We start from the raw sequence: 14,770 nt of genomic DNA on the forward strand, positions 1-14,770 counted from the left end.
GAAAAAGAAGTGTTTTGTTTGTCCTGTAGTCAGTCCAGGCCACATACATCATAGTGGTTTGGCTCCTTCTCTTGTTTGTCTGCAGGTGTGTCTTCCGCTGCCCTTATTCATCCACTTGTTGGGAGTCCTAAATTTAGAAATGCATCTGACCTGTGGTTTCAGCATTTACACTGCAGAGCATATATCACCACTTAAATCTAAAAAGTTAAAGTGACATGAAATTTACTTTTAATAGCTCACCCTAATGTCTCTTGGCACCAGAATTTGCCTTAGTTTCTCTTACTGAATCCTTATGCTGGAAAGACAGATGCAAACAATTCCTTCAATTTCTCTGCAATCTCTTTTCCATCTTCAGCACACTTTTGACTCATTTGTTGTCCAAAGGTATAACCACCTAGTTGGTTTCCTGCTTCTAATGCATTTACATTTTTTTGTTCTTTATGTTTTTAGTGATGTGTAATTTAGATTATTTTTTCATGATTCATATTTTGCCCTTGCATTAATAAAACTGCTAGCACATTTGCAAAGATACACAGGGTCCTGTATGGTTTCAAATTGGTGTTTTGAGATTCCTGCATTGCAGGGGCCATTGCAGCCTACGTTGTAGCTGAGCTCCTATTATTGTGGTTTTGAACAATTTCCAGGATTATGGAAAGAATTTGCCCTCTTCGTTTTCCTTTCAACTTTTTTTTTAACCAGCCCCTCATTTTTTGAAGTTTCTTCTATTGAAGTCAAATGTGACACTGTCAAACTTTCTCGGGAATTGTCTGTAAGACATATGTTGCATTTTGTAGCTCAATGTTTACTGTTCTTAATCAGTTCAACAACACTTAACATCTTGCACCAGGTCTGGGGTGCCACTCTGGTTGGTTCCATGAGCAGCTGTTCAAATGAACCATTATTTAGGGTGTTGTGTACACATGCACCTAGTCTGTCTGATGGTAATTGAAACCACTCATTATTATAGCACTTCCTCCTTAAGGTGACTCTTTTATTTCTTCCTCCAACTCAAGATTGATTGGGCATTTTTGGTCAGAGGGATGCTAGTATGTCCTGAGTATTGGAGGAGTCTGCCCTTTGTAGGATTTCTAACTTCCTGAACTCTATATACACTCCTTTTAAGGAGGACAGCAGCAAAAGCAGAGCAATTTTTACCTGCTCTGCACTTGTCCCAGCTGCTGCTCTTCTCCTGCCTCTGTTCAGGGTCCACTGTTTGTGATCCCAAAGCAGAAAAAGATTTTTTCCCCCTAGACTGAAGCAGTTGACTTTGGAAAAGGGTCTTAAGAAAGTGAGAAATCATAGTGTTGTAATTTGCTTGTTAAACCAACTTCATGGCAAATGTAAAATCTTTCAGAAGGAGGACAATGTGTTAGCCTCCTGCAAGCATTCAGTTTACTTAGAACAATACATTCATGCACAATTCCACCAAAATCAGTAGAATGCTCTCTGTATGTGTAATTAGGGCCTAACTTTTAAGGTTTTCCATCTCTGGAAAATCTGGCTTAATACTAACCAGTAGTGATGGAAAAAAGGGGGGTAGGAGTTGAAAGTCATACTCTGAAGTCTGTTCTCATATGGTTTTTTGACCATGAATGTAATGAATTTGTTCAGAATGTGTTTCCATCTCAGAAACCCTTGCAAAATTTCACTTGTTTCTTCAGTATGCACAGCTCCAAGCTTGCTCGATCAAATAAGACTACAATCTATTTCTCTGCTGTGTTGTTAAAACACACACGTTTACATATTCTTCACTATAGTCAAATGTTTGAAAACAGAATGTTTGCTACTTAAGGTGGAGACTATGCCAAAAAGTTAGTATGTAAAAAATAGAAAGTTCCTTGTCGAGAAATTTGAGCTAAACACTTATTCCATGAGATTGGTGCATGGGTGTGTGTGTATGTTGTAACTATTTAACATTGCACTGCAGCATATTCTATCCCTCTGGGGTGTGTGTGTGTGTGTGTGTGTGTGTGGAGAGAGAGAGTGTGTGTTAAACATTTCCACAAAATTAAACACTTTCACTCAACTTTATCTATTGGGGAAATAATATGTTGTTTAGTTGCTTGGCACTCTACTTTAAATGCATTTCCTTGGAAATACCACATAGAGGCGAATCATGTTTTCTTTGCTACATGCTATGTAGAACATAAAATTAGACACGTGGAGTTTTCCAATACTATTGCAAAGGGAGCCATAAGACATTAAGAACATAAGAGACAACGTGCTAGATGAGGCCAAGGCCCATTTAGTCCAGAATGTTCACAGTGACCAACCAGATGCCTGTGGGAAGCAGGGACTGAGCACAAGTGCACTTGTGATCTCCAGGAAATGGTATTCCGAGGCATACTGCTTCTGATAGTGGAGGTACAACATGGTCATCTTGGTTAGCAGCCATTAAAAAGCCTTTTTCTCCATGAATTTGTCTAAATCCATTTTAAAGCCACCCAAAGCCATCACTACTTCTTGTAGTAATGAATGCCGTAATTTAACTATCTGCATCCAACTTGTTGGACGTTCTTCCAACAAGGAGATATGGCTCAGCTGCTGAGCTGCACCAAACTTTTAGTGAATGAGCCCCTTTGTTTTCTGTCTTGTTAATGTCAGCTTTAACTCCGGAGAGGTTTAAGCACTTAAGATCGCAAGGGTTGCTTCAGTTCACAGAAGGGACTCCCTTAGAGCAATGTCATTTTTTCATTTTGTCTTTGAGCAGTTAATCAACATGCCACAGGTCAAACCACTTTTGGAATGCCCCTTGCTTTCAAAACCAGCTTGCCATGGAGCAATTGGTGAGGGTCTTCTCTTGGAAAAGAAAAAACACACAAGTCTCTTGGGCTTGTGAAACTAGTTCCATTGTTTGCTTGAGGAACTTGCATGTGTCCAGAGACCCAAACAGAATTGATTAATTTCACAATTACTCTCTTGTCTCTAAATAGATATAATTATGTAGGCCAAAAGATATGTGGCTTGCATGACTAATGGCTTTGGATTACGATGGCTCTATTTAGTTACAGTACTATGATGCACTCCATGCTACAGTGCTATAACATACTCTGTGTGGAGCTGACTTCGAAAACCATTTGAAAACTACAATTGGTTTGAAATTCAGTTGCCTGGTTATTAGCTTGCACCTGCAGGTTAGAGCATATGAACACATACATTATCTTGCCAATCTTTGAAATCTCAGTTCAGAGTGCTGTGTTTCCCTGCCCCACCTCCCTTTAAAGCTCTAAATAGCCTAGAACTAGAATACCTCAACAGCAACCTTCTTCTCAAACCAGAGAAGAATGTTAAGATCAACATTCTGCCCTGGGCTTCTTTGGAGGAAGGACAGGATATATGTTTCATAAACACATCAAACGTCAGATTCCCTGCTCTGTTCATTCTCCTGTTGGATATGTGCATATGGCGGACAGGCCCTTCTCCATCGTGACACCAAGACTGTGCAAAGCCCTCCTCAGGGCAGTTAGTTTCGTTCGCTTCGCTAATGCATTTGTTTCAACAAGCCAGGATGAGTTGTTTTGAGATTATTGTGAGGCTGGATATATTACAGGGTGGCTGTTACCTGCATTTTTAATTTATATTGGTTTTGTTACTGCCAAAATTTTGAAATCTTAAACAAGCTTTCCTTCAACATGATGCTCTCTTTTTGTGTTGTTGGCACTTTGATGGTGCTTTTGAAATACAAAAACAGGGTATAAGAAAAGAAATGGGAACTGGTTATAAAAATGGAAATAAACCAGTTGACAAGCATGCTTTTTCTTAAAATGATTGAGGTACAAAAAAAAAGAATATTTTATTGAAAATGATTTAAATCAAGTTTTCTATTGATGATTCAAAACACCTTACTTTAAAATTGTCTACTCTGGTTTGTGCCATTCATGTGCAGCCTAGTAGTGTGTGGAACTGCATATATCCAAGAAGCAGCTTGTATGGATGAAGTTTTTATGTAAAGGGGACCAATTTATGTTAGCAAAGTGTGGTGGAAAATGCTGCCTAGTAGTCATTCATAGGTATGCACCTTAAATTCTCCTGTCCTTAAATTGTATCTTACATCTTAAATCTTTCTCTTTTGTTTCTTCCATAGCTCTTGGGTGTTCTGAGTGTCGTATGGTGCTGTCCAGCCCTACAGGAATTTTTACCTCCCCCTGCTTCCCTAGTGTCTACCCTAACAGTCAAGCATGCAAGTGGACTATCAGGGCTCCTTCTGGATTCATCATTCAGATAACATTTGTTGATTTTGAGATTGAAGAAGCTCCCAACTGCATTTATGACTATTTAACAATAGGAGAGAAAAAAGTTTGCGGTGTCACTGCCAAAGGTTTATCATTTAACTCAACTGGAAATGAAATGATTGTAACTTTTACAAGTGACTTCAGTATCCAAAAAAAAGGTTTCAATGCCAGCTATACCCGAGGTAGGTGTATGTAAGACATTTTAAAATTTCTTTCATGTCTCTGCCTGTAAACCTTCAGAATTTATGTTGGAAGTGTGCCTTTGAGGTTTGGACTTGAAGATGCACATCTGTGCTGAAACCTAGAAGTACAATTTTGACACATTGCAGAGCACCTTACCCTAATCCCCTCCTCCTACGGAGTTTACTGCCATATAAGTGTGCATAGGGTTGCAGTGTTAGTGATTTTGCAAGCATTCTCTAATAAAAAGTTTGCCCTGTTTTTATGTTAAAAGTAGCCGTGGGAAGCTAATGTATTTGTCTTTTTAAGAAGCCCCCCCCCCCCCCAAGTCTTGACCTAATGCAAAACAGTAAAAACTGAAATGTTTTCCTTAAACCCCATAGGAAGGCATAATGAAATCTGGACATTCACACAATGCTTCATTATGCAGGTTACACGTTGGTACATCTAGGTCAGTATTGGCTATGCTAGATAGGTTTCAGGCATGGTTTCCCAGCCCTGCCTGCAGATGGCAGGGATTAAACCTGGGGCCATTTCCATGTAGAACATGTGTTCTAGCACTAAGCCCATTACAGAGTTCCCCATTACATAGTACGTTAGAAGTAGTGGGAAGTTAACATTTGGGAACAGGAGGATTGCAAACTGTTGAGAGCTAAGGGTGAAAGGCAATTGTGAGACTATTAAAGTAATTGCGTTCCTTACTTGGAAGCAAGCCCATTGAGCTCAGTGGAACTTGCTTCCGTATAGACATGCATGTTTATACTGTAAATCTCCTAATCTTGTACCTGATAGCTTCCATTTCATTGTCCTTTGCAGCTTTTCAAGGTAAGTTGGAATATGGTCCTTTCTCAGAACATTCAAAATAAAAATACTATATTGAAATATGGGCAGAAATGCTAGTGAATAAGAGAATTAACTACTTTTAAATATATATATATTATATCTGTATAGCAATTTATATATTCTGTCTGTGCATGGTAGCCAATAGAAGAAGTACCAACAGATTAAGATACTGACATATTAGGCGAACAAGAGGAAACCCTGCTCTTAAAACTGGCACTGGTATGCTTGCCTTTTCCTGCTTGGTGATGCAATTTTTGCCCTTTCTCTCTTGGTGAGCTATTGTTGCAACTCACTGTTAGCACCAGGTTGCCACTGTTATAGAACAGAGTTGTTCAGATTTATTACAAATCTACTAAGTGTAGTGTTCTTTTTTCCGGACTCCTGAAACAGACATACAGACCTTGAGTGTTTAACCCAGTGGGCAACTATACTAACAAAATGCCCTTCAACATGGTAGATGAGTGAGAGGAGATTCCTTCACCTTTTCCCTTCTAGTTCTACAGCTCATAATTTAAACTGCCATCCTTGTTCACAGTGCTGAGGTCATTGTTCTGTGCTGGAAAGACATCATACAGCTATAGGCAGTAGAGCTCAAACCAGTCTTGGAGAACTGGACTTTCCCTTGCCCTCATTCTGCCCAGAGTAGCAGCCTACAGACCACATGGTGAGGGATTGAATGGGTGTTTCTACTCCTCTTAAATAAAGATGCAAAGACCTGTGAATGTAGAATACATGGCATGTTTGTTTTTAAGGAAATGCGAACAGATTTATTCAACTTAAATTCTAAAGTTTGGAAACAAAGGCCTTTTATTTCCAAATTAACTCGCTAAAAGCTCTCTGCACACTCTGAAAAAGACCTATGACATTCATTTATTCAGTGTAAAGCAGTTACTCAAAACAAACCTTCAGGAATAGTACTCAGGGAAAACAAAAACTTGTTTCATATTACTGGTCTACTTCATTGTCTAATATACTGGTTCCCAACCTTTTTTTGGCCCTGCCCCACCTAAGCATCTCTAAAATCCTGATGCCCCCCCATGACATATAATTATTATTATTCAAAAACTGAACTCCTATTCATGTGGAGGAAGCCTAAAAGGCCGTTAACTTGGTCTAAACATTCTCAAATTGCCCCTCTGTGAGAACCACGGGTCTAATATAAACAGGTAAAAATACTAAGTAGTTTTGCAAATGATTGGTTTGCAATTTTGTAGGAATAGGAGCCAATTACCATGTTATATTCACAATTTAAGATATCCTAGTAGCTGATTATAGTAGCTGTTGAAATTACTTTGAATATGCTTCTAATCTGATGCATTTGCTGGTTATTTATAATAAGAGAAAATGTGTCAACATGAGCTTCAATAATATTAAATGAAGCAAATTTTCTTTTCATTTTCTAGTTGCTGTGTCTTTGAGGAATCAAAAAGTTATCATCCCACAAGCCCTGAACGTTGATTCTGTGTCTGTGGCAAATTCCATCCAAGTACCAGAACTGAATCAGTTCACACTGTGCTTTGAAGCAAAAGAGAACAGCAGTGAAAGCAGTGAATGGAAGGTTTTCTCCTATGGTGACTCTTCTACAGAATTCCTTGGTTTTGGGAGGACAAAAAATGGCCACTTCATATCTATCTCAGGCATCAAATGTATTTTAGATGATGCACTTGACACCAATCCTAATAGACACTTCTCTGCAGAAACGTTTGAGCAGCTTTGCATTATATGGGATAGCTTCTCAGGCACTGTAGGTATCAGTGTCAAACACACGTACAGAACAGTATCCTGTTCAAATACTCATGGGAAGGTCATTCCTGGTAATGGGAAGTTGGTTCTGGGCTCTAATAGAAATGATATAAATCCTCTCAATGGGGATATTTACAACTTCCGGCTTTGGAATTTTACAATGAGCTCCCAGATACTCTTTAACCTCAGCTGCGATGTCAAGGGCAACATTGTAGACTGGGAAAATGACTTTTGGAGCATCCCAACATCATCATTAAAAGCAGAGAACAACCTGAGTTGTGGTAAGCATCTTTTATTTCATTTTTTCTCTGGCATAGCTATGAAGGTGTCACATGTCAGAAAGAAGCTGTGTTTGTGATGAAAGTGAGCTTGGTTTCCCAGAGGGAAACCTCACCTTTCCTAAGCTTTTCAACTCATCTCATAAAATATGTATTTTGCTTCTGGGTATGTTTGTTCTTTTGGTGCATTCAGAGTCACATTGTGATGTCTAGATTGAGCTCAGGCATTTTAAAAGATGGCTAGCAAGATTTGCTAAATGATAGTGTTCATTTGACTGTATTATACAAGCCAGACTGAATAAATGTATTACCTTTGGTGTGGGACATGTCATGTAGCTTGTCCACCTTTGGCCCCTATCCTGCACTCATTTCTCACTTGTGGCTCCTAGAAGCTGTCGGCATATGACAGCGGCCGCTCCACACGAACAGCTTCAATTGGCTGGCTAAACCATGTGAGGGTAGCCAATGGGTCTCAAACCCTTGGTGAGTTAGGGATGCACGCAAAGGCAGGGTCCAGTGGATTGAGCGGACAAGACCAATAGGTGGTCCATTGGTCCAAGAAGGCAGTTTCTGCACGTGCTGTAGGTGTAAGTGAGGGGCAGATGGGTTTCATTAACCTAGGAAGGTAGCCTATCCAGGAGAAGGAAAAGTCTGATCCTAAACCTCCACTGCCTTATGAGATATCTTTAGGAAAATAAATGGGGCAGTCTTGTCATCTGGGCAGCCCCGGATGTCCATACAAATTGCCCGGGCTTGCACCCCGGGGAGGTCACTTCAGTGCTGCTAACACAGCAGTTTGACGTCACCCTCAGAGGCACACTCCATTGTCTCTTGAGACAGAAGGATGCCAACCATTCTCTAATCTCTCTCCCTAGATGCATGTCCTTAAACTAAACAAGATATAATAAAGAAAAACGAAGGTCTGAAAGTGGGGTGTAGTGGCTAGTGTGTCAGACTAGGACCTGGGAGACCAGTATTGAAATCCCCACTCAGCTATAAAACTCACTAGATGATATTGGGCCAGTCACCACCTCTCAGCCTAATTGATCTCACAAGGTTGTTCTGAGGATAACGTGGGGAGAGGGAGTACCATGTACAGCACACTGAACTCCCTGGAGGAAAGGTGGGATCTTACTATAATAACAAAAATCTTAGCAAGCATGGAGGGGAGTCATAACCAAAGCATTGTGACTTTACCCAACAGAGCAGTTGTGTGCACCTTTAACATGTACTTTCCCCATTCACATAAAAAGCATGAATGGGGGTCTATTTTTTACACCCAAATGAGTGCATAGAGGAGGGGAGCAAAAGTTGCTCCCCTGCTGTCTTCGCTTGCTATAGCTTTTAATCTGCTTTTCTCAACCTGACTTTGATATTGGGAAGGGGGGAAATGGACTGCAGTCATTTGGACTGCAGAAAAGGAAATGTTTCACTCTCCTCCCTGGTATATTCCTTTTTGTGTAATACTGCTATGTGAATGAGCATGTTTAAAGTGCATACAGTTGCACCACATGTTTTGTTCAACCCTAAAGTGCAGTTTTATTTCAATTTTAGTTACAATTGAAACTTTCTCTTCCACAATTGCACCATAAAACACAGAAGGGGCATGAAGCTTGTTCGCTCCCACCCCTGCCCAGCCCAGTCTCAAATCTTTTCTCTGTCAGTCAGATGATAAATTTCACTGTTGTTTTTATTTACAATAAAATAGCAGTATGCTTGAGCTCATACACTTGTGTTCCCTATAAACACTGCCAACTGTGTTGGAATCTGCAGGAAAAGGGATTCCTTTTTTGATATTTAGCTGTGAGATTACAAGACAGATGTGTGTACAAAGGGAAGGGGTTAAAAAGATATCTAGCTATAGACAGATGAATGTGGGGTAAAGTATAGTATCTGTATGAGAACCTAACATTAGTGCTAAAATGCTGGAGAGTTGATCAGAACAGGGCATGGAATACTATACAATAATAGAATAGTAGAGTTGGAAGATACTCCAAGGGTAATCTAGTCCAACTTCCGTGCTATGCAGGAATAGTACAATTATTTTTTATTTTATTATTATTATTAATTCTATACTTGAAGATAATCATGCCCATTAATTTCAGTGGATTTATTCTGCATAGAACTAGTATTGGCTGTAACACTTAATTCAAATATTTCTAATGTTTAATTGCAATCCTATTTCTGGCTCATAACAGAGTCTTATTTATTCATTTAAAGCTAACATTTGCCATTAAATGACTTAGCAGTGGGTTTTAATAGAGGATGGGTGATGGTAGCATATTAAAATAGTTTTCATAATAAAGAAGAATGAGCGACAAAGCACCCATGTAAGAATCTGAACTGATAACACATTATTTTAGTACCTTTACTAAGGAGTAGAAAAATGATTATGAAGAATGGAGAGATGAAGATAGCAGCCAATATAAAATTATTTAAGATGTCTAAAATTGACTTAGTAGAAGGTGTAGAAGGATATCATAGGAATAGGAAAGCCAGCAACCCAATTGTATGTGAAATATATTTCTCACATAACAATTTTGGTGAATATACATTTCAGATATGCTTTGTATCCGCACTGGGCTTGAATAGATGATCAAATTGTGACATGATAAGCTGAGATATGAATCGGCTCCATATACCTGCACACAGTTTTTTTGCAAATGATTTAGAATTGATTGCGTCAGTTAGGTGTCTTCTACTCTCCGTCTAACACATTGTGATCAGAGTGAGCCATGGGAATCTGGTGGTGATGGGACATCCCATTCCATTTCAACCTGACACAATTTCTGTAAGAAAATACCCACATTAATACAGGAATGGCCATGATTCCATTATTGCATTTCAAAATGAATTTCCTGTGCACAGGTACTAATGAAAGGCTGAGCCTTAACTAGAGAAGATGCACAAGAAATTCCCCCTTTGTCTTGTTGGGGAAATTTAATAATGTATTTTAAAAGTGCCCTTTGGGGAAAAAAGTGATAACCATGGCTACTTTTCTAGAAAAAGAGGTGCTGGAACTCACCATGAACATCTCCCTTGTTCTCTTAGAATGGCAATGGTGCCCACTTGAGAAATGCTGGAACTGAGTTCCATTGATTTTTGGCTGAAAAAAGCCCTGGTGGTAACATATGTAATAGATCAGAAATTAAATATTAACAGCATTACAGTGATTATCTGTGTTTATTATTCATTTTTTTAAAAGGTTATAGAAAGACAGCCATCCCGTGCCATTCATTGCAATGATATGACATACAATAAAGGGACCTTCCTATTTGCATATAAATGTCACTGCTATTATCTCACTCATCAGCAAACAGCTTTTATTTCCTCATACAGTTGCTGATTTTCCTGGTTAATGGACTTAATACGCATAAGCGTATTAACAAATTGACAAATATAATCCTCCTGAGAGAGCAATGTCTCCTCCTGGTTTAGTATGCTGTTTGAAATTGATTCCTAGTCATTTACAGAGCTTTAATTTAGCTTTTGTGGACTTATTCACTGACCTAAAAATAACTTGTTTGTACCCTACAAGTGAGAAAACTAGACATGAATTCCCCAAGACCGTGTTCCTTAGGCAGGCGTTGCCCAAGACATTTTGCTGCTTAAGGCAAAGGGCAAGAGGGACATCCATGAGATAGAGGCTCACTGGATTGGCAGTTCAATATTATTTTGACCATGGTGATGGACAGTGTCCTCTATCACAGTTGAGTACAGCAGCCTTGTATAGATGGTGCAGGATTGAGCCATGTCATGCAAACAGCAATGTTCTCCCACACCTTGCAGTTACTCTGTGCCCCTTGTCATATTCTGCCTGAGGCAGTCACTCTATCTAATGGTAGGGCCATTCAGACTGCATTCAGGTGGTGTTTAGACTCCCCCTCAAAAGAATTTCAGAGGAGTTGTAATTAGCAGATTGTAATTAGTGATGATATCACAGCTCAGAGTAGGGGATTCAGAAATATGAATAGGGGACTCACTTCCCAAATCTATTCTAAAATGAGCCCAAATTTAACTGAAATTCAGGACCTTTGAAAACTCTCTCTAGTACCATTCAATTTCCTGTGCTATACAGACTTACTTGATAGCAGTAGTAACAATCATTGGGAGGTGTGGCATTGAGACCTCTACTAGCCTGAGATGCTGCTGATGTAGCAGCAGCAGTGTTGTAGCATTAAGAGCCATGAGGAGAATAGTGCTCATGGTTCCCATTTTTTTAAATAAGAAGCAGATTTGGGAGACACATTGGAATGGGGTTTGGTGGGTTGGGATTGGAAAAATACATATTTTCCCCGAAACCCACTCTGAACTGAGCAGAGAGAATGGCTTTCCTTCCTGTAGGCATAGCATTAGGAGTGGTGTGTCATATGTGCCATGACGTAAAATAACTCATGCTATACAGGGAAGTTTCAGGGTGGAGAAATGGGGATGCCCTTTTCCACTATCCAGAAACTACTTCTGCTATTTCTCAATGAAGCACTTAATAAAGGCAGTCATCCACACACCTAGGCCCTTTTGTACTATATAGCACTGAGGAGGGGGATGTTCTAGAAGGGTGAGGCTATGGAAGAATGATTTTCTATTTTTCTTTTCTTTGTTAGGATCACCCTCTCCAGACTCTGATGGGTGACTGTATGTGACTGTTGCCTCCGCCATTATATATTCACAACAACACTGTTGAGTAAATTTGTGTCTGGTCTAAGGTCACCTACTGAGCTTCATGTCTGAGTTATGATGAACTTAGGCTAACCACTAGGACATTTTAAGCTATACTCACTTTCCAGAAATACTGTTTCCTTTTGTGTGATCTAAAATTTCTGGCGATCCTTTTCATTAAGTGAGTATTATGGGAGAGGAAGAGAAATATTTCAGTCCAATGTTTCCCATATTCATAATTTACATTGTGGTTTAATTTGTGGTTTTATGTTCTGATTTTATTCTGTGAACCGCCCTGAGACGTGGGTATAGGGCAGTATATAATTTCACAAAATAAAATAAATCTACCTACTAACTTTTTTTCTTAATTAAATGTGCAAACACCCTCTAACTTTCTTCATAGGGAAAGTGCCACAATAACAGACAATTATTGCTTATAGTGCCTCTTTTTCCCCTTTTGAAAAAGGTTCATATCTCATTCCCCTACCTACAATTGAACCTACTAGCTGTGCAAACCTGGGAAGCCTGTGCCAAGGTAAGAACCCAACAGTATTTTGTATACTTGGAATATATCTCCATATTTTGTTTGTTTGTTTTCAATTAAACATTTATAGATTAAAAGGCTAAAGCCAAAAAGGAATGTAACCAGAGAGAAGAAACAGTCATAACAGAAAAATGACTATAAGGGACATAGGATATGTGAAAGGAATGTAACAACTCACTTGATAACACCCTTTCTATAAAATCTTTTTATTCTAAAACCTAACAGATTCTATAGAAAGGAAGGCTAGCTTCATTTCTTCCTTTATCTTCACCCCATCTCCACCTTTTTCATTTGAAGTTACTGGGTTTGAATTACTTTCAGGTACTGGATTGAGTTGATTTTTTAAGAATATTCCACACCCCCCAAAAAAAATTCTTTTAAGTAGTACTGTCTTTAGTTGCTTTGATGAAAATGTTTCTATGTTCCAGTGTTTCAAAATGACAAGTTATTATGAATATTCTTCTTTCTGTTGGCTCAAAAATGCATCACTTTTTGAATGTTTCCTTTGTGGTAACCTTTGAATCTTTATGTGTGGTGCTTTTCTGAATGCCATTGGGAATTAGACAGCTGAAATCCCAAGCAACACTTTGAAAATGTATCCTTTTCAAATATATCCATTTACGATTTTAATTCTGTTCTTTATCCAGACCTTAGAAGATTTAATTAGATCCTTACATGGATGCCCTGTAGAGGCTATTTTTATGCTGTTTGTAAACAAGTGTTATTGTTTAAAGGCCTTAAGAGAGGATGATTCAGAATTTGTGTACCCACAGAAGGGCTGATATTGCAGCTGTTATTTCAGCAAATGACATTTTGCAAAAGACAGATCTAGTGTTCACTTGGTTATTGTGTCTGTTTACATCCTGGGTCTTAACACACTTTTAATGTAAATCTGTTTAAGACTGGGGTGTGGGATTTATAGCCACCTACTTACCTTAATGGCTTCATCTTATTCATCCTTACAAAACTCTTTGGGGTAGATCTATGTTACTTCCATTTTACAGGTGAGCAAATGAAAGTTGTTCAAGATTATCTGGAAAATACATGGTTGAGTTGGTATATAAACCCAAGTCTGGCACATTAATCAGGAAACCATACTGACTCTTTAATTCATTTATACTTTAAACAAAGAGAGTGTGTGTGTATGTATGAGAGAGAGAATTGTGTAACTTATTCAATAGTTAAAGAAGCAATTCCCTTCATTCCCTGTTTGTGTTTTCATGCATTATTCCATGACCTTATTAACATTCATGTTCCATACAAGTTCACTTCTTTCTCATCTTTGTTACCAGCTACTGTAAATTCCACCACTCCATCACCCACTGTTACCACTAACATGCCTGATACTAATAGAACTGATAACCAAAACTATGGTAAGAAATTCAATGTTATGTTTCATTTGTTATGTGACTGAAGCTGCAATCCTATACCCACTTGTCTGGAGTGAGCTCCACTGAACTCAGTGGGACTTACTTTTGTATAGGATTCCACTGTAAGACATTTTATTGCCTTTTAAGTATACTTGTATATGTCAGATCTTATATAAATGATCCTGGTTGATTCTGCTATATCAAGCACTGCTGAATTTGCTTTGTGTCAAATTAGTGAAAATGTGGGAGAAGGGAAATTAAACATATTTCCTGTATATATATTTCCTATTTCAGACATTTATAACATGTTGTTCCCTTGATTTTCAAATGCTACATGTCAAGATCAGTGACTTGCATCTAGTGCTGCCAGTGCAAGAGTGGAATGGACTTATGCTTAAACAAGATGACTTCACATTCCTCTCTTCTCCCCTGCAGCCCTCTGTGCACCCTCAAAATCTGCTTTGGGTGGTTAGGAAACCCTAACCAGATTCTGAGGTGCACATATAGAGCTCCAGCAGAGTTAAGAGGAAGGTGAAGTCCCATGGTGTGTTGGAATCCTCTCCTACAACATTAGATTCTGCCACTTTTATACTCTGCTCATAGGGGCTTCATTTATGGTTACTGAAGGGTCAAAACAGTTCAGATCTGCTTGTGAGGTTCATTAACTCAAGCAGAAGCACTAGGAACAAAGCAAATCCCATCGGAACCAATCATTTCTTTTCTTTTGAATCATTTCACTTGTACAACAGGCATGGAAAATGTCACATATCTTAGGATTCTAAATGCGAACTGTGGCCAAGAGTCAAGTGGCATTGGTGAACTAGGTCCTAAATCCAGAGTATGCAGCATTCTAAGATAAAGAAAGAGCAACTAATACTTTTATATCATTTCATACTGCTTTGAAAGTAAAAAACAAACAAA

The 14,770-nt window shown here is 38.8% G+C and overlaps 1 protein-coding gene across 4 annotated transcripts in view; it reads left to right on the forward strand.

The window, feature by feature from the left end:
• The window catches only part of ADGRG6 (adhesion G protein-coupled receptor G6), a 107,365-nt gene that overhangs the window by 37,617 nt on the left and 54,978 nt on the right, over nt 1–14,770 (forward strand). For 2 of the 4 annotated variants that reach the window (XM_083731607.1, XM_083731609.1), the window contains exons 3-6: nt 4,085–4,414; nt 6,659–7,279; nt 12,402–12,470; nt 13,772–13,852. In XM_083731607.1, the coding sequence (XP_083587733.1) occupies nt 4,085–4,414; nt 6,659–7,279; nt 12,402–12,470; nt 13,772–13,852 (1,101 nt within the window). The remainder of the gene's footprint in view (nt 1–4,084; nt 4,415–6,658; nt 7,280–12,401; nt 12,471–13,771; nt 13,853–14,770) is intronic. The other 2 variants (XM_083731610.1, XM_083731608.1) reach the window with 1 other exon arrangement.

This window comes from Podarcis gaigeae (assembly GCF_964106915.1).
Source record: "Podarcis gaigeae genome assembly, chromosome: 3".
Lineage (NCBI taxonomy): Eukaryota > Metazoa > Chordata > Lepidosauria > Squamata > Lacertidae > Podarcis > Podarcis gaigeae.